This window comes from Plectropomus leopardus, chromosome 9 (genome assembly GCF_026936395.1).
Source record: "Plectropomus leopardus strain MGB_pleo_1.0 chromosome 9, ASM2693639v1, whole genome shotgun sequence".
Lineage (NCBI taxonomy): Eukaryota > Metazoa > Chordata > Actinopteri > Perciformes > Serranidae > Plectropomus > Plectropomus leopardus.
Window position 1 is genome coordinate 13,535,388 of NC_142184.1, and position 20,980 is coordinate 13,556,367.

General features: G+C 43.7%; 1 protein-coding gene across 2 annotated transcripts in view; it reads left to right on the forward strand.

The window, feature by feature from the left end:
* The window catches only part of LOC121946470 (protein bicaudal D homolog 2-like), a 49,681-nt gene that overhangs the window by 22,297 nt on the left and 6,404 nt on the right, over positions 1 to 20,980 (forward strand). For both annotated transcript variants that reach the window (XM_042491034.2, XM_042491035.2), the window contains exons 3-9: positions 9,650 to 9,802; positions 10,717 to 10,931; positions 11,020 to 11,266; positions 13,416 to 13,673; positions 13,801 to 14,004; positions 14,095 to 14,643; positions 15,130 to 15,281. In XM_042491034.2, coding sequence (XP_042346968.1) covers positions 9,650 to 9,802; positions 10,717 to 10,931; positions 11,020 to 11,266; positions 13,416 to 13,673; positions 13,801 to 14,004; positions 14,095 to 14,643; positions 15,130 to 15,281 — 1,778 coding nt within the window. The remainder of the gene's footprint in view (positions 1 to 9,649; positions 9,803 to 10,716; positions 10,932 to 11,019; positions 11,267 to 13,415; positions 13,674 to 13,800; positions 14,005 to 14,094; positions 14,644 to 15,129; positions 15,282 to 20,980) is intronic.

Below are 20,980 nucleotides of genomic sequence, written 5' to 3' on the forward strand. Positions count from 1 at the left end.
TGACCTCATTAGAAAGACATGAGTGTGGTGCAGTGCAGAGCGTGGGTTGTTTGCCAGTGGCCAGACGTGTGATTTTGTGTGCTGGAGCTGGTGATGAGGAGATTAAATAAACAGGAGAGCAGTACAGGCTGAAACTACACTGATTACTGAATAAGAGGGGCTTTTAGGAAGCCTGTTTGACACAAAGATAGGGAGACATAAAAGGACGAAAAGAGATAAACAGAGTCTGACAGGAGGGCAGAGGGAGCCTCTCACCTTTAGAACAGTTCCTTTGGTCCATGCTCCCTTGACAGCTAAGTAAAAGTACAGCATAATAAATAAAGGTGTTTGAAGTAGCAGCCTGTTTGTGGAGTTTGGCTACATAAGAAGAGAAGGGGCAGACTGCAAATGCTACATTTAAATCACAGCTCCAGGTAGGTGCATCATACATCACAAACTGCACCATCAAGAAGCTGTGTTTTCTGTATCTTCTCAGTTTTTGCATCATATCAGTATTTTGCGCAGGGATTCTTTGGTCCCAACAACATTTTACCAACTGTGTTTAGGTGCTAAATCATCAGTGGTTGCTTCCCAATTCCATGCATAACTCACCACCCATTTATTGTTTTGTTTAAAGAATCAAAAATGTGTTTCTGGGCTTCACATTTGACATTTGGCACTCCTTTTTCCCCTTCTCTCTGTATAATGCTGTTGTGTGGTAGTTAAACCCACCAGTATTCCAAATCTTCCTGTGTTTGTGCACAGCAGATTTTAGCCGAGTCCTCTGTTTTGCAGGTCAGGTCAGTAATTCCAGTGTAATTGGGAGGGGAGGGGGGTGAGTTAAAATGGGCTCCCCTCCAGAGTGAGTCTAAAGTCTTTGGCAGGCAGCTGCAGGAATCACTGCTGTTTCTGAGTCACTGCTTGAGAAAGATGTCAGCAGCATTTCTTACTAGATTAGTGGGAAAAGACTTAAAAACGGCATGTCGCTCAAAACGACTTATGTTCCAGAAAGCTCTAAATTCCACTATAATTAGGTCAGCTGCTGCTCAGCTTTGCTTCTAAGTTGGTATAAGTTGGGCATAATAGAAGCCAGATGTGCCTCACAAGACATGTTTTTGAAACAAAACGTGACTTCCCCTTCATAAAACTTTACTGCTTGCAGTCATTCAAGAGTCAACTTGTACATTATTTTTTTTCTATAAACATTATACCTCGTAAATCTTCCACCTGAGGTCATTTACTTGGTCTGTCTTCAATGTAACATTTGAGAGAAAAAGGCAATGTAGTGATTGGTGCATTTGTGATCTATGGCTCTAAACTGGTGTTGCACTGGTGGTCTGCATGATGGCCTTTCTGCAGGTGCCATTCCCATTATAAACACCCCGATGCAGCACCATGGGCCCCGGCCAGCGATAATTGGCTGGATAAAAGGGGCTGGAGTGTAAATTGGTGCATGTATGGGAGATAATGACACCCTTCTAATAGTACTTCTGTGGGTGCTGGGAGGAGTGTGTGTGGCAGGCAAATGGAGGGAGCCTGGGCACTGACGCTGGCATTGTGACCGGACTGACGGGACTGAAAGAGGCCTTTGTCTCCTGGGTTTCAAATTAGCCCAAAAGCTCAGGCTGGGAGAGAAGGGGTGAGGGCACTAGGAGACGATGAGAATGGTACGAAAGAAACAGAAGGAGGCCTGAAATCCGTTAAGAGAAGGAGAAAGGCTTAATGAGAGTAAATTCAGCACCAGTGGTGTGCTGTGCTGTTTTCTGGGGCAGCATTGCTAATCATATTGAGTCAAGAGGTGGATTGAATGATTCAATTTTATCCTGGAATGCAACTGACAACATGATTTTTTTTTGCTCTTTCATATGTACTGTTAACAAGGTTTGTAAAATTAAGCTTGTGGTGTCTGCATGGTCTAAAAAGGAGTTTATATAAATATTTTTTCATTAATATCAGGCCTTAAAAGTAATTATATAGTCCCAAATGTGAATTTCCTGAGATCTTAATTGCCATGAATATTTCATCTAATATAATTTATCTTTTTTAAATTTTTTTGTCAAATTAAGTCAAGCTTTTCTGCATGAAGATCCACATTTTTGATGATACAAATCTTTGAACCTCCCACCGGACATAACAGCCTGTTAGCAAAATGTATATTATGTCACTCAAACAATCCTATTCCTTCATAAAATTGTGCAGAGCACTACATATATCTTTATACTTGCTTGAATAAGAAAATGATAATTATCCAAAAACACGTCTTAAAGTTGTTGTTGTTTTTAATAATTTAGTGGGCCACCTTACAAGGACTACAACCAAAGAAAATACATTAAATATTTAATAAGGTGCAAAACTACTAACGTTTTGATGTGTACTGGATCTTTATCACAGATTTTTGACTCTGACAAAGATGCAGTGCACATGGAAACAGCAGATGTGTTGCACTTCATTCAACATTTAAGTGAATCATGTGCTCCAGTATTTTCTTTCGGTGCAGTCCTTGTGAAGTGGCCCATTGAATATTTTGCTGTAATTGGTCCATTCTGTGAGTACCGACCTCTGCCTGTGGAGAGGTTGAAGCACAAGAGATTCCCTCAACATTAAATGTAAGTGTCTAATACCTGTAGCCCCTGGTTAAGATATATTTATGGTGAGAGCTTTTGTGACATCAGTGCAGCTGAAAGAAGGCTTCCAAAAGGCTTCCAAAATGTGATTTGACTGTGTGTTGTTCACAATTCAAGCACTAGATAATGTCATTATTCCACCATTCTACAGATCTGGAAGCTTCCCTCTGTGTAAAATGGCTTTTGTCTCTGCACAGGCCAGTTCATTCACAACCATTTAGTTACACCATTTCAGCTGGATACTGACATCACATCCAAACCTCCCAGGCAGACTCCCATGCCAAAGACTCGAATGTTCGCCCCGAGCACCGATAAGACATATTTCGCTGTTACGCTGCAGTCTACAGGATTAAACCTCCACAAAGAGCCAGTAACATTGTAAGGAGGCGCACTGTAATAGGCATGACTTCATTAAATTCAATCTCATGTCTTGAGAGGAATGTGCCTACAGTGATGGCTGCCATTATCCTCACAAAATGAGGATCCCCAATTCCTTCATCCTCAGGAAATTATCAAGCAAAGCCGAAGATAAAAATGCTGAGAAGTGTTATCCTTATAGTTCTATCTGTACACTTGAGGCACACAAAATTAATGTGTTTCCACCTCAGCACCACCACGTGACTGTTTGCAGTGCTTCCTCTCTGTATCTGCATCAGCCAGGATGCTCGCTGACACATTAACTGTTGCCTTCCTTCCATTTAAGAACAGCTGTCATCCTGAAATGATATACTTGGGTGGACCATTTTTCCCTCACAGAGACATAAATTACAGCGTTGTGCTTGTTGTCAATCACCATCAGGTGGAAGCTGTTCTAATGTTTAACATGGTTTTTCCACCTCATTGGCGCAGTCGATGGAGCTGTCAGACATCACGCTGTCCCCTTAATTTAAGTGCTGTTTCATTAGCTGGATTAAACACCTGACAGAGACGCGGGGGAATGAGAGATGAAGGTAGCTGCATTGATGGGACGAGTTTAAAAGGTCTGAAGAGGGCAGAAGTGTAAAGCTCAATGAGATGAAGGTCATTGTTGTTGTTGCAATCAGAAGAAATGAGAGTGCAAGGCTGCAGGTTTTCAGCAGAGCAGATGGACATGAGAGCAGGATACCAGTTGTCATGGCAGCCCTGAGGCTTTACATTGATTATTGAAAGGTCAGAGTTGAGTGGTAAAGGGAGCCAAGGAAGGTTGCTCTTTGTTCGCTGTTATTATCATCTGACGTGAGGCTAATGTAATAGGACCCAGTGAGGGCTCGGGGGTGTTGATGTTGACTGCCTATTATAACTTGACATTAATGCCAAGACAGATCACCTCCTGTTCTGTGCTTGTTGGGGGAGGAGGTAGTACAGAAAGACTAACAGATAAAAGGATAAAAAAAAATTGGTCTCTAAAGGCCCAGACACCGAACCGACATCAAAGAACTAGCAGCTATGAAGCTGACTGTTGTGTCGACTTGTGTCGTTTGTGTCTCAGCCAAAAAGACTGCAACGACTTCAACCGACAGCCAGCCAGCACGTACGTTCTGCGCCTGCGAGGAAATGACTCTCCATACCAGTAGATAGTGGTCCTCTGTAATCATCAGTGAAAAAGGGAAACTGGAAGACCGTCTTGACGCTAGTTAGCCAGTTAACACATTAACAACACAATCCATTGTTGAAAAAGCAAAGCATACTTAATGTGCACCAGGGAACAAAAACAAAAAACACCAGGAAATATTTCTGACTAAGAGCTCAGTGGCTAAGGCGAACAGTCTTACCTCATGTAACAAGTTTGTTTCAGTCTCACTCCCTTTTGACCTAAGCTCTTTGGTTACTTTCTTCACCTCCATTTCTCTTTTCATGCATTGAGCTGAACTGCCAATCAGAGTGATTTCATTCACCGATAAAAGCCAACACGGGCCAACAAGGGCCAACAAGGGCCAACGGTACCAGACTCACAGCAGCAAGAAGGGCGACAGAGACTTACCAATGGCACAACAATGACCGGTGGCCTGCTTGGTGTGTCAGGGCCTTATGAGACTGAGACAGCAGAAGAATATAACAAGGAGAGGTGTGAAAAATCAGACACATCCCGCTACAGTTTCCATTTTTGCACCAGCCATGCTGTCACAAGTGACCTACAACTGTCTCTAAAGCCTCCAGATGTTATGTAGGTTATCTGGCAACGGCACCTGACATCACCTAATCTTACACCCACTTCAGCTGGCTGCCTCATGATTGGCACGTCTCACAGATTGACGGCTACTTTTAGCCCTTAAGAGGGGTGCTTCTCTAAAATACACTTAGAGAATTTGCCATTGATCAATAATAATATTTGTCTTTTGGTATCGGCTTAAAGAAGCTCTTTAAGCTTTCGTTCTTGATTAAAGCTGCTGGCTCACAGCACCAAAAAGGGTTTCCAATACTGGATCAATACATCCGAATAAATCACACACAAACACGCTTACACATTCACTTCAGCTAATGGGTGTTAACATGCTTCCGTGCACATTTCTCCACTTTCATCCAAATGACCTCAAAATCACTAATTCACTGTTAAGTGCATGGAGGCACACTTTCCCCCCGTGGGCTTTTCCACCGTCACACACTGGGCGATCTACCATCAGCCACGCACTCACAGGGTTCCTTTCACTTTTTAAGGTTTTAATTGTCTCAATGAAAAGTGGGAGCTTGACTGTTTTTTTTCTCTATAATGGAGTCTGGGTAGGCTGAATAGAATGACAATTGCTTGCAGCGAAGAGGAGGATAAAAGAAGATCTGCTTTCACCCACATTCTCAACTCTGACAGTAGCAATAGGCCCCTGAGCTTCATTATTCCTTTGCTCTGTCTAAACCTATACTGGAGGGGCTGAGCTGTAGCGCATCTGTGATTCATTTCTCGTCCCTCCTGAAGGTAATCCTGGGATGTGCTCAGCTTGGTAGAGTTAGATTTAACTCGGGCTGACGTGACCTTGACGTGCTGCAGAGCCTACAGGACATATAAAGTTTTTTTCTCATTAGCTCAGTGAAGTCCAAAAGTGCTCGCTGAAGCACAATATCACCAGATAATTCCAAGTAGAAGTGAATATGGCTGTCTCTGTCAACTTCTTTTTTTATCTGATAGACAGATGTGAACTAAATCTCAAGTAGGAGGAAGGAATTTGGCTGTGACAGGTACATGGCCTCTAAAAGCACACGGATACACGTGAGGAGAGAGGGGAGGTGGGAGTTGCAAGAATGAGAGCAGTAGTGTTGATGAAATGCTGAAATGGAGGTCAGTTGTATTTGAAAGAGAAGCTGCGAAAGGGAGTTTTTAAAAAAAGCAGTATTGACCTGCACTTGGTGTCGTACCATCAGGGAACGCCTCTGCACTTTGTGGGAATAGTGAGTGGGGAAAATCCAGTGCATGTGCATTTTACGGAAGTGCAAAGTGGGCTGTAGAGTGAAATAGAGGTCAGCACAGTGAGAGTGCAGAGAGAGAGTCAGAAAGAAGATGAAAAATATATATTTATATCGAGCCTGTCTGTGCCATTATATCAATAATACAGTCTTGTGCCATCTGGGAGTCTGGGCAGCACTTTCAAGGGAACCAAACCAGGGGGTAAAATGGATTTACACAAATGCATATTTACAAAATTCTCTGCAGTTATTAAGAGTGGGCCAGAGCCTTTAACAAAGCATTAAAACATTCTTAATCTACACTTGTGGTAAGCCTAAAATTTTGCCACCGTGGCCATAGAAGTAGAGGTAATAGCAGCTCATACACATTGAGAAATTACTCAGAGCTTTAGTGAGATTTAAGCAGGCTCAGCCCCACTGTGCTGTCAAAAGCAGTTTAATGGTGAAAAGAAAGCTTTAGAGTTGAGAGTGAGAGTTCACACTGTAAAGAAGCTCTGACCCACAGAAACGTGCGCTCTCGTGACATTTTGCAGCGTTGTGTGACCTAGTGAGGGTTCATCAGAGCAAAAAAGGTCTGTGCTTTTTCATGCATATACACATGCACGCACTAGTCCTCAGTGTGTTTAATAGGGCTGTATTCAAAATCATGGTCAACAGAAACTAAACTAAACAAGAGTCTACGACCAGCAAACCAAATGACCGGAAGATAACAACCCTAGTTTTCAAGCATAATAGATATCTTGCCTGTTCTACTAGTTTATTGTATGCCTTTACAACTTAGTCTTTTTATGCCACCCACTTTGCACCAAAATGACACATTTGTGTCTGTGTGTGTGGTGCGTGGGAGTACACAAGCAGCTGTCCAGACGTCACCTGTAGTGACAGCAGGCAGGGGATCATCACTAACCACACACATAGAGCCCTGCTCAGGAGAGGCCTCCCACTGAGCTCCCTATTGGTGGACCTTCAATTGGCCTCCAAAATATCACACCCCAGTACAAACATTCCCAGGAGAGGCGTGTGCTCCTCATGATTAAATGTTATTCACATTTTATATCAGGGATGCACATGACCAATCCTGATGACACTCAAATTGACTTCTGTCTAACAGCAGGGTGGTGTAAACCCCGCCCCCATGTCTCTGAGGGAGTCAGAGCTGCAGAGGATGTGGAAGCGAGGTCAAAGGTCAAAGCCTCAGTATGCATTGTAATCAGACTGGAGGAGGATCGTAATCAGGTTCAGAGGTGGCCTGTATTCATCGGGACCAAACAGCACTGACCCTCCAGCTGAGGCTCATAACCCCGACCAGGAAAAGACCTGAGCAACCAGCTGGCACAGCTTTGTTGAGTTAAAAACAAGAGATTACTCCAGCAGTGTGGTGATTATCCTGAAGATAAGGAAAATAACAGTGTTTTTCTCATTTGATACCCCAAAGCTGACAACTGGAGTAACTGTATCCATTGATGATTTGACTGATTCCAGCTCTTTCTTCCATTTTTGCTGTAATTCAGTCCTCTCTTAGAAGTCAGGACCGCTGCACTGAGGCTTAGTGGAAGGACTGATCTTTATTGTAAGCTCATGCATTATTCAGTAATGCACTAACATCAGGGCGTTCGCACAGCAAACACCCACGCTCATTAGACATGCGCAAAACCCCGATGAATATTAATGCACCTTCAAACGTCAGCCGCCGCTCAGCTCTGCACATCGTGATTAATTATTACGCAGAGCAAACGAGCAGCGTGTACTCTTCATCAGTGGGGATTCGGAAACATAATGTTTGTCAGTGAATTTCCTCTCTCAGTTAGCCAAATAAGTAAATTCAAATTACAGAGCGAGTAACAGAAACAAATTGTGTTTTGTTGTGTGAGTGTCTCCTGAGTAACATTAGTTAGATATAGAGTGGAAATGAATGTTTGCTATTAATAAAGCTGCATTACCATGTAACAATACACTCGCAATTGTCTTTAATGGGTTTTTAAAACATCACAGTTCATGAAAACCAATGAGCCTTCCTATTAAAGGGTGTTTCTAACCATTAGGATACCTGTCACCACCAGCTTATTATCCAGACTATTTCAGTAAGTAATAATTATGGTGTGTATTCAGTCACAAGTCACTGGTGACATGAGACTCCGCAAAGTGAAAGCTCTTCAGGATTGACTTCCTGTGGTCGTTGAAATAATCCGAGAGCAGGGATTGTGATGCGGCCACATGGTGACAGCGTGACAGGAAGGGGCCACCTGGCAAGGGATTGGGAGGCTAATTGTCCCACTGGTATTAGGTTATCTCTGCCAACTCCCCTGAGAGAAAGACACACATCACACACATACACAGCCACAAAACACACACATGCAAATCGTAACCAAGCCATGGACACACAGACTGGCGTTCTTCTCTCACTGTCTCACACACGTGAAAACAAATTCTGGACCTGATCAGGAGATAACAATCTCTCTCCATGCAGACATTTATCACTGCATCCACCTGCACACACACTCTAAAAGTTGCAAGCTCCCCTGCGCCTATAGACGTTCAAGGTCAATAAAGACAGTGCTGAACACACAGATCTATTTCACATGCTTTGCCCCCTTTCTCGCATTACGCACACACACATGTTCATGTATTCAGTTCAAAAAAGGTGAGGCCCACTCTCCTTCAGCGAGTATCCCCTTACTTTAGAGCTTTTATCTGCTATTTCTCCAACAGCCACTGGCTAAGATTTCCTCCACCCAGATGTCCTGTGGGCCTTTTATGTTTTGGGATGAGACAGTCAGAAGGGGTGGGAGGGCAGCCGCAAACCTTGAAAGAAGAGGACTGAGGGTTAAACAGGGCAAGGTAGTAAGGACACGGGTGGCTCAGCACGGCTGATCGGATGGTTCGGTTTGTGTCAAAATCTACGAGTGGGGGAAGGGCATGTTTTTCCTGTTCACTAAAAATAAGATGTGCATCCTATCTGTTGTGCAATGAAAATATTTGTTTTTTGAACAAGTTGTTAGGTAAAATGATTCCACTATGTTTCAGTGTCATTTTTAGAGGTTTAAGCATATTTTGATGGGATAATATTGTGAGTTACACTTTTATTTTAGGCAAGATAAACATGACATGAAATTTTCTTTTCATCCCTTCCCTGCTCAAGATATTAGCACATATCGTCAGAAAAATGTCCAGATTTTTAATTCCAATAGAAATTCAGAAAAACATTTTTACAACTCATATTTCCTCATTTTGCACTGATTACTGCACAGAGAGCCTTATCTAACTCCTCTATAGAAAATTAGACCATTTCAGTTCTTCCCGGCCACTGAATGCCTGTCACCATGAGAAGGATAAGTAGGCTTCAGTCTCTTTGGTGCTATCAGAGCTGGCAGGCAGGCACACTTGTGGCCCATTGCCCGGAGAGCCACCTGGCACCTCCCTCTCAAACATGAACAGGCACTCACACCAGACACACACACAAAAAACTCACGCCACGAGGGGTTTGGCCAGATGGGAGCCCTTTCTTATCCAGCGAGATTTAGAGCGTCAAAGAGCCAATGTGACACAAGCAGTTACACTAAAGCAACAATATCCAATCAATTGCCGTCTCTCCCGCACTCAGTCATGTAAGATTGAAGTAGTGTTCTCTGACAGCTCTTCCTCTTCTCCCCCTGTTCACCTCTTTGGCTTTACAGAACAGCCAGATGGTGGAGCTCCAGAGGAATCAGCTGCGTGACGACATCAAGGAGTACAAGTTCCGGGAGGCTCGTCTGCTGCAGGACTACACCGAGCTGGAGGAGGAGAACATCTCCCTACAGAAGCAGGTCTCCGTGCTCAAACAGAGCCAGGTGAGGACTGCCACTTGAGGTGCACAAAGTTTAAATCATGCAGCAGGACCTGCCCTTTTTAGTAAATTGTCCTCACTGCAGGTTATCATCATGCAGTCTTTTTAGTTAGGTGTAATTGAATTCATAGTTTCAGGCATCTTGTCTAAGTACTTTTCTTTTAAATACACATATACTGTATACTATCTCATACCATGTTAGTAGCGACACCAGCCGTCCACCTCCCACTCATCAGATGTCAGTCTGTCTACTTGTACTGATTAGACTGCCAAAAGAAGTGTGAGCGCTTTAATATTCAGATTTAATCACCATAATAAAAATATCCATTCATACAGTGAAGTGATAAACAGCTGCCGTTGTTTTTTCAAATGCTCGGAGCTGCTGTCTGGTTGTGTAAGTGTTTAACAGACATTTTAACAGCTCTCATTCTTCTGACAGAGATTCTGACACTCTGTGATGGCAAACACACTTCCCGGGTTTAGTCAAATGAGTGGAAATAAAAAAGTCCCCTTCACACATCTGCAAACATAACACAGAGCTGAATTTCCAAGTGCGATATTTCCATTTGATGTTAGCTTTTATGCTCGAGCTGTTAATTCTTCCCATATGCCCTTGTCATCCTGGATTATGCTCAGTATATTCATCAAAGAGGGCATGAAACCAAACAAAAGCGGCTCCGACTTTTTAGACATCCAATATAAAGAGGATTCCCAAATCCAATTAAGTTAAAACTAATTAGAAAAGGAAATTAAATGGATATGTTCTCCATTAACATTATCTTGAAAGATGCCATTTTTTTTTATCCTGCTGGTTTGCCACACATGAACCAGCCTGGCAGCTTGTTTTCATTCTAGGTGCATGTAGTTGTGTTTATTCTCTGTGAATCCAAACCTCATTCCCTCTCCTCCTTTGCACAGGTGGAGTTTGAGGGTTTGAAACATGAGATCCGTCGTCTTGAGGAGGATACTCAGTTCCTGAACAGCCAGCTGGAGGATGCCATCCGACTGAAAGAGATCGCTGAGCGTCAGCTCGGTGAGGCCCTGGAGACCATCAAGACAGAGCGTGAGCTGAAAGCGTCCCTGAGGAAAGAGCTCTCCCACTACATGAACATCGGAGACACTCTGTGTCACAGGTACAAAGCAGACAAGCAAGGTGCTGACATGCCTCAGGATACACCGTAAAGAACACTACATGAAACACTTTCCACCTTTTCCCCTCAGCCCTCTCAGCATTTCTCTGGATGGTCTCAAGTTCAGCGACGATGCCGCAACCGAGCCCAACAACGACGAGGCTCTCCACGGATACGAGAATGGCTTCACCAAACTGGCCAATGCCATTAACTACGACAACCGCATCTCCACACCTACGAAGGAAGAGCTGTTCCATCCTGCGCCCAGCCTCGTGGACGACCTGCTGAGCGAACTCAACATCTCAGAGATCCAGAAGCTCAAACAGCAGCTGATGCAGGTTTGTTTTTTACCACCACAGAAAATATGACGATAGAGTATGTGTGGGACCTGCCAGGAGATTTAAAAAAAAACCCAGCCAGCAGCAGTTAGCAGCGAACTCAATAAGGAGTGTAAAATGTACACAAATTGTGAGGTCTGGGATCTTCTTTTCCTCCAAGCAGAGGGCCAGATCAACCGTCATATAATAGGGGCGATAAATGGTTGTTATTGCCATGTTTTGACAATGATATTTTTTGTAAAGTGCTGCTAGATGCATATGTTACATGTCACACTGTTACACGCGGCATGTTATCTAAAATCACACATTTGGGCGACATTATGCTGGCATTGTTTGGTTCTGGGTAAAAAGGCAAAGGCAGTGTAATTAAGGGTCTTCGTTTTTGGGATTAATGAGGAATCTTTGTGCAAAAAGGGCTATTGTTTGTCTTTTAACAGTAAAAAAACATTGCTGACCTCTTCGATCCACTTTAAGCTAACAATATGCATCCACTATACAGACAGGTAACAATCGATAAATCTATTTTAATCTTACAGCTTGTGATGTAAATGACTGGTTTCAGCAGTATTTGAGTTCACTTTTTGGTGAAGAGAGAATCAATACCAAGCTAATGAGAATAGAAAGAAATAAAGCACCTGACTATTCCTATAGATACTGCTGATGTGGGAGATGTCATCGCTGATTATATGATTTATCATAATAGTACTATAAAACAAACTAAATTTACAGTAGCTGCTACAAATAGCTGAAGACAGCAGGATGTGTATTTGAGTAGGTCAGAGGTGTGTCTGAGAAGTGAGTGAGTCAGTGTGTTTTGGCTACATCCTGACCCAGTCAGCTGCAGGGATCTAAATCCCCCCCAGCGAAGTTAATCCAGGGAGACACACACACACACTTCAGGCTCTGCCGGGCTGCGAGGCAGCGGGTGGTGGCACCAGTGGACCTGCCATCTGCTTGATCATCACCCCATGAGTCCAAGGCCACGCCTGATTGGGCACCATGGTTACCAGAAAGTATGGGGAACCTGTGGGTAAAATGATTGTTTTGAGGTCTAAGGGATTAAGGATTTTGCCTCCTTTCATCAAACATAAACACAGTTGCTGGATTAATGTGTAAATTTGAAGTTACCTCAATGCTGCCCTGCTATTGGCACCGTTCTGGTTCTCAACCTGGTCACTGGGTTAAATCTGGCGGGCTGTGACAAAGCCCCGTGTTTGATATGACTCAGCAGCATCTCGCACTGCCCGCTGAAGCCTCCTGCCAGGTCATTCCACAGATTCCAGGCAGGAATCAGAGCAGAGCAAACAAAAGGCTTCCTCCACTCATTTAGCCAAACTCTTCACTACCTCATCTTATTTTATTGATTAGGCACTCAAATGATCGATCCCAGACTTCCGCTCCTTGGATATCACCCTGTTAATGTGACAATGCATAACAACATTTAAAATGGATTTTGCAGGAGTAAGAAGGGAAATAATGTGTATTAGCTGCCCACAAACTTTCTCCCAAAGCTCTTAGTAATGTGAGAGCATCAGTGTCAGCATTGACATTTTTAACTGTTAAATGTGACGTGCAAAATTAATTGTGCATTGTACAATTTCATGCTTTTCTATGTATTTTAATGTGACATAAAGGAGTGTTAAGTAGAGAGCTCTTCAACATGACAAGCTGTCTTAATCAAATTTTCCATCTCTTTTTGAAATATATTCTGCACTCATAAATAATGTATGCAGATCAGCATGTTCATGATAATTACAGATCAGTTTCTGAAATAGCTCAGGGCTTACATCAGCACAACTGTGTGCATGTGTGTAAGACGACCCACCCAGTGTCTCTGCCACCGCTGAGCTGAACCCAGTCCAGCAAATTGTCAAGGTCACCCCGACTCTGATGCTGGGCTACTGGGCAATAAGCCTCACATACCTTGGCACCGCAAGCCTGATAGTAGGTCAGGTTACCACATGACAGATAATCCACTGATTTAATGTGATCTACCTTTAAAGGAATCTTTCACATCTTCAAGTTACTGAGAAATTCAAATGTGAAATTACATGTGTGCGAAAAGCCAAGCAGAGAGCACTGGACTCTGAGAATACAGTATGATAACCTCACGTCTTATCACTCTCTGTGCCGCTGCCTCTCTTCTCAGATGGAGCGTGAGAAGGTCAACCTGCTGTCCACTCTGCAGGACTCCCAAAAACAGCTAGAGCAGGCTAATGGCGCTCTGTCAGAGCATCAGGAGAAGGTCAACCGCCTCACGGAGAACCTCAACGCCATCCGCAAGCTCCAGGCCAGCAAGGAACGCCAGTCTGCTTTGGACAACGAGAAGGAACGTGATAGCCATGAGGACGGAGACTACTACGAGGTAGACATCAACGGACCTGAGATTCTGGAGTGCAAGTACAAGGTACGAGACAAAATGTCAGATTAAATTTAAAATCAATTCAGCTACATTTTGTTAAATTAAGTAAGAAAAAGTCAGATATCATCTTTTTTTGTCATACTCAGATTTTAATATATTCTCTATTCTGTAGGTTGCTGTGTCTGAAGCAGGAGAGCTGAAGGAGGAACTGAAGACCCTGAAGACAGAGTACCAGGCCTGTCAGTCACGTTACGAAGAGGAGCGCGCCCGTCTGGAGAGCGATGTCACAACGCTGGGAGGGAAGCTGGCAACTCTGGAGAAGACCAGCCAGTCAGAGAGGGAGGAGAAGGCTAAGCTAGAGAAGGAGCTGCGCAAGGTGAGATTTTGATTTTTATATTGACTTTTGCTATTTTTCTACACTTTAAATGGAACTTAATAAGCTGACACCTTTCTCTCTGTTTTTTAGCTGAGTGACATGGCAGGAGAGTCGCAGGGTAGCCTTAGTGTGGCACAGGACGAGCTGGTCACCTTCAGTGAAGAACTGGCCACCCTCTACAACCACGTCTGCATGTGCAACAACGAAACACCCAACCGCGTCATGCTCGATTTCTACAAGGAGGGCAAGGGCGGTCGGAGCAGCCCAGAGGGCCGTGGTCGCCGCTCTCCCATTTTGCTCACCAAAGGCCTCTTCCCCGAGCCCAATAAGAGTGACCTGAGCGACGGAGCCCCTTCGCCAGTCTCCTCACTGCCTTCTCCCGTGTCTGACCACCGCCGCGAGCCCATGAACATCTACAATCTAGTGGCCATCATCAGAGACCAGATCAAGCACCTGCAGCTGGCTGTGGACCGCACCACAGAGCTGTCGCGCCAGAGGGTGGCCTCTCTGGAGCTCGGCACCGTGGCTGACAAGGACAAGGAAGCCTGCATGGAGGAGATCCTCAAACTCAAGTCCCTGCTCAGCACCAAGAGGGAACAGATCGCAACACTGAGGACAGTCCTCAAGGCCAACAAGCAGGTCAGTTGTATTTTCTTTTAGGTGAATGTCTATTAAACGCAGCGGGTATCACTCCCAAACATTTGTCAGTTGTCATTGAAAGACAGAAGCAGAAGAAGAGGGTGTCAGCTATTTTAGGTCTATTCAGCTGTTACAGCAAATGTGTTGCAGACAAGATCTATAACAAACTCTGGAGACAGCAGCAATGATGTCAGCTGTCCACTGTAACTGTGTGGTTAGGATAACCATAACCCAGACACACGGTGTGTTTGCAGTTGCTCTGGTAGCCCTTTAAAGTATGTGTGTGGTTGCGCTGTGGTCAATAAAGCACAGACATGCCCTCATTAACCAAACACCTATGGGTTTGAAACCAGCAGCTAACAATAACAACTACAGACTACTGGGCCTTAATGACTTGGAAAAAAAGAAGCTAATATGGTCCATATTAACTTCTTGAGACAGAAACCGTCCAGCTGCTGTAACCCCTTTTTTCTCTGCCACCCACAGACGGCTGAAGTCGCTCTGGCCAATCTGAAGAGCAAGTATGAGAATGAAAAGGCCATGGTAACGGAGACCATGATGAAATTGAGGAACGAGCTCAAAGCCCTGAAGGAGGATGCTGCCACCTTTTCATCTCTCAGAGCGATGTTTGCCACACGGTAAGAAACGTGCCAACACTGAAAAATGTTTTACTCTTGCCATTGTCCATGACTCGTACAAGACAAAAGCATTCATCTGACATACCATTCTATATTGTCCAAGCGGCAGCCTCAGAAGCCAACGCGGAGGTACCAAAAAACTGCAGTTCCTCCAGTGGCCACTTGAGGCTGAGTTCAGGAGCATGTCAATCCCTACAGACCCTAATGTTGAGCCCCAGCTGTCATTTTTTTTTTGAAATTCACTATTTTTTCAGTTCATGATATAGGTTATAGAGTTTTGATCACATAAAAAAGTTTTGTTCAGCGTTTGGTTATAAAAAGACCCTCTTCAGGTCAAATGTTTTTGATGGCCATTTGGTCATTTTGATGGCTTTGAGAGTATCTGGGGAAAATGGCGTTATCACAGTTCACCATAGTTTAAATTGCACTGTGCTAACCAACAGGTAAGCTCCTTCCTCTTCTCCAGCTCGGGTCACTTCTGACTCCAAAAGTCTAAGATGGCAGCAGTCAAAACACCAAACTCGAGGCTTCGAAACAGGTGTACAAATTGATGACATCATGGTGGCTGTGTCTATTATTTTAAAGTCTGCTTATGATATTGTCACATAGCCAGTAAGTGTTGTTTACTTACATGGTTTTGCATGAATCCAAAACTGTGCGGGTATCCGTTGCTATTGTAGATTATTTTTAAGGGGTAGCAGTAACACATCAGACTAAATGCTATTCTTATAACTGTAACAAATGTGCCATACTAAGACCATTCACAACATAACCAGGTAAACTAAAGAAAGATTATCATCATAATGTAACCCTTGTTTACCATATGTTGGCTTTGTCTCTGTGGTATTATAGTGACATGTTTCTATTGTTTTTGAGAATCACAGTCAGGAAGAAATACTGGCATTGATACTGACTAATATAGAGCACAGAAGGTATCTAATCCTGGGTATCATTTAAATATGTCACTTAAGCAGTGTTTTTGACCAGTGACTTAGCACGCGTATGTGTATGTGTGTGTGGGTGAACACACTCACTAATCTTTTCTGATTCCAAAGAGAAGCCGGTCAAAGGTTCTGCGCATAATCCCACCTCATCTTGGTCTGGATTACACATTCACCACTCAACACGTAGTAGACTAAGTGCTCATATACTGCTTGTTTGTGTGTTTGTGTGTATGCATATTTGGAAAGGTAAGAAATAATTTCTAGTGGACTTGTGTGGGTGCTTGTATGTATTTATAGATATGATTATAGTGATTCCACAGTGGATGCACAACTCCCCTCTGAGTTGCTTTTCCTCTCCGTGAATCTTTTTAAGGTGTTGATGCCCTCTTGTCCCGTAAATATCAGCTCCAGATGGCTTTGCTGAGATGCTGAGACAGTCTTTCCTCCTGCATTTAAGTCTCCCCCTCAATCCACAGCAAAGCTCAAGCTGTGCAGAGGGAGGAGAGGTGGAGGAGGAGGGATGGACGGCATTATAAAGGGAATGTGTGGTCAGCTCAGCAGCCCTCATATTACCCATACAGCACATCAGTACCCATCCCTGAAGTGTGCTTGCTGAAGTAACTCCATACACCTGCAGCCCCCTAATCAATTAGTAACAGGAGGAAAGCTCCTCCGTCTGCAAATATGAGAGTGTGTGTTGTCATGGGTTTTTGGCGCACTGCAGAGCCAGATTGTTGGAGGACGTAGGTGTAATGCTAAACCATTTGGACCAAAGGCAACCAGGGCAAAGAGGGAACCAGATCTTGCTTCTGTTAATGACATAACTTTTACCCTCTAAGGAGTTGTATCACTTGTCATTGTTAGCGTGGGGAAGGTGTGAGAGCATATTCGCTGTGAAGAAGTAGAGCCAGTGTCCATGTCTTGAAGCTTCCTCTGCTGGAGGGTCTTCAGATAATGACAACACATCACAGCTAGCTGTTTACCACCTTCATCAGTCAGGACATTTACATGCACTCGATTAGGCCATTTAATTGGACTACGGCTCTTGTCCCAGTATACAAGCACTGGGGGAGAATCAAATTATTGACGCAAGTATGTCCGATTCTGCCACGGTTGATGGCAATATGCCCCATTTCGGCTAATTGTTATTGGACCTTCGTCTAAGTTGAAATATTACGTCACATACCAAACAAGTTAGCAAGTGGCAAATGGGATGCATGTTGAACGGTGACGATATGGATAACTTTGTGGTGCTGTCCAAAATTGTGTGGTTCTTGCTCTAGCACTCACAATGTTGATACCTATGTCTTGTTTTGCTTCTTCTCCTCCTCTTCTTCTTTTGTTTTTCTCTGCCTTATTCTACAAATTTATTCTGTTTGACTTCAAAGCCCGCATGGAGACGATGTAGCATGCACAGAACGCCTAGGCCAGTTCAGGGCCGATTGAGGTGTATACGTGACAGGGAATCAACCCCTAACCACATTATCTAGATGGTTTGGTCCAATTTCAAGAAGTTCAACTTAGTACAGTTTCAGTAGGACTAACATGTTTACATGTATTTTAAAAGTCTAGTTTTGATTTTACTGACACAGTAATTTGACTTTTTTCTAACTTTATGTAAACATGCTGAGTGTTTTCCTCCTCGTACACAAAGCACCTCCACTGATGGTGATGCTTTTGAGACTCCATCCTCAATTTTCTGTCACCGTTCTGCTGTCTACGCATGAATTACACTCTGTCTGTTTATGGGATTCAAGTATTGGTATGTAAATTCTGTCCTATACGGCGCAGAGCTGGGTCAGGGGACTCATTGAGAGGCTGAGGGACTCGCCTGAGCAAGGTTTCCCACACTCCCCCTTCCTTTTGTATCCCCTTTCTCCTTTCCGTCCTTCCTCACCGCCAAACACCCGGTTCTCTAGTCATCTGGAAAAGAAAGAGAGGAAGGAGGCAGGCCTTCAGTTAAAGCCCACTCCAGGAGTTTAATTTGACAGTCTTTTTTTTTTTCATGGTAATCACCACTCCGACAAAGTCTGTAAAGGTTGTTTTCTGAGAAAACTCTCAGATATATCTGTGTGGTCTTCGACAAAGGGGAAGAGAGGTGGAGTGGAATTGAAAGAATGTGTAGGTTTTTGAGGGACCTTTGTGCAAATTCATGTTGTGCCTCATAGATAAGAGTTACTTGGGATTTTTAAAGTGTATTTTGTTCTGTGAGAATTTCATGAGCAAGGCAGTGTCTCAATATTTTTCAAGTATCCGTACGTGCTTCTCTCTCTGTTTCTGTATGCCTTTCCAGCTGCAGTCTCTGGTGTCATGTTTACAGAAAGCTCCTGCCTCTCACATTCCTAAGACATGCCTCAACATGCTCCCAGCTCCAGCTCACACTGAGTAACAGTCAAACCATTAGCCACCATTTTCTCCTCAAACGTGCACCCTCGATCATCCTGCTGCCCTGTTTTGCTGTATTCCCTCTCCATCGTTCTTTCTTTCATTTTGTTCTCGCCTCCTCCTCCTCCCTGCTCTCTGTGAAATCCATCCCACCGTGACCAATCAAGCTCCAGACAACAGCTGAGGAGGTTGTGTGTTTCTGTTTGTTATTGATTGATATTGATTGTCATTCACGTCTGCATGAATGTTGCAATAGTTGCTTCCTTATGCAGCCATGAGTGCCATTGGCTACTGTAAATAATCACAGCAAAACTTAGATTAAGTGTTTTTTTTAATGGTGTGAATATAACTGTTCATCCGTCTCCCGACCCCCCTCAGCCATTGTGCCACCACACCCTATCAGCAGGCAAAAAAGGCTCCTATTGTATCCTTCCAGTCACTAGAATAGACTCCTCTGTGTTTTTTCCCGGGAAAAACGCACGCCCTCTCACCCCCCATGCAGGAGCGGCTGAGCCGTCTGAAGGCGCACCAGCCCCCCAACCCTCTAACCCTCCCTCCTGGGTCGTACCCCCCATCTCATACTGGGTTTAATGAAGCAGCACTGATCCCCATTGTCTGAGTGTGTGTCCCACTGGGAATCAAACTGCATACACAAGAGGGGAGGGTATGGTTCATGTTTGGATGTTGGTCTGGCAGGGCCAGAGTTCACGTGGCGCACAACCACGTGCAGCACCACACACAGCAAAAACATCTGTGGTTGCACTCAGATTTTGACTTAAAGAGTTATTTTTCTTAAAAAAAAAATCTTTAGGAGAGTTTCAACATTTCAACTCAGTACCGCTTTCAGAAATCACAAACTGTAAATAAATCACACGTGAAACTGGAAAATATTCAAAATAACTTTATTTTGGTTGGAAACGGGTCAAGAATCTCATCCTTCTGGGGGATTTTCTGCTCGTTTTCAAAAAATAATTTATGATTCAACAATAACATGATACCTAAGTTGGAGTTATTTTTTCAGAGGAGCAGTTTAAGCAGTCAGTAACCACTAACCAAACAATAACATTAAATCTCACATGCCTACTGAGAAAGCGACAGTTACGGCTTGCAGACATCAGAAAACAAAAGATGAACAGCATTACATAAGTATTATTTCTGCGTTCTTGTTTGTGAAGTGTCCCCACAGGTTTGGGTGTTTCCAAATAAATACTTTAATGCCAGAGAAAGAAAGGGGAATAGGGTGAGGCTACCTACCAGTTTCATTATTCAGTACGGTTTTATTGTGGCATCGTTTTGGGAGAAGGCGCTGCTAACATAACAACCCCTCCCTTCATAGAGGTGTGTCAGTCATTACTGAAGAATGTCACTCAGATTGCTTTGTCAGCAACACAGAAAGTAGGGATGATGGGGAGGGAGAGAAAGTGATTGACGCAGGCAGACAGACGGAGACAGCAGCAAGGAAGCGACGGAGCAAATAAAAGGCGTGAGAGGCGCGATAAGACCCAGCAGAGAGAAGGTGATCGAGGGAGAGATGAATGAGAGAGCAACGTAATGAAAAGAGGGAAAAGGTTTGGCGAAGGAGAAAAGCAGCAGATGGAGAGTGCAGATATGATTCCCCCAACTCGAAAGCCCTTTGGGTGACCCACTTTCTATACCTGCCCAGCCTTACACACACACACACACACACACACACACACACACACACACACACACACACACACACACACACACAGACAGGGAGACAGGTGATAATGTCGCAGTGCAGCAGTTGGTAAGGGGACAGTTGCCATTTCTTGTGCTATTTTGCACAGAGATATGAGGTAAAAGAGATGGATTGAGGTCTCAGTTCAATAGAAAAAGTGGAGATCAGGTGTGAATAGCTCAAGCTCAGAGCAATGAACCATATTTCTCTCTTCATTTTTCATCCTCTGTCTGATTCCCCTGAGCCTGTTCCTCAGGTGACGTACAAAGGATCTTCTCAGTGACCCCTGGGTTAATGCTTTCATCCTTTGTGTTTATGATCTATTCTTAACTTCCACCTACACTCACACATACTAGACAGAGAAGCTGTATGCTACGCTCAGATGTCTCCCCATTCATGAATTTTAATTATAGCCTTTAGCAGAAGTCATACCAACCCAGAAAAAATGCATCTGGTGTAATTTTTTTTTCTTTGGGGGGACAAAAAGCATTGAAGTCATGTGCATCCAAAAAACATTTAAGGCAGGTGCTGGATAATTAAAGAGAGCAATAAAACATGAAGAAAGGTCTGTATATTGTAGCTCATCTCCCTAATATGCAGTTTATTAGCACATCCACAAATGACATTTAGAGCTAATGCTCTTATTCAGTCTGAGGAAGTGCAGTGTG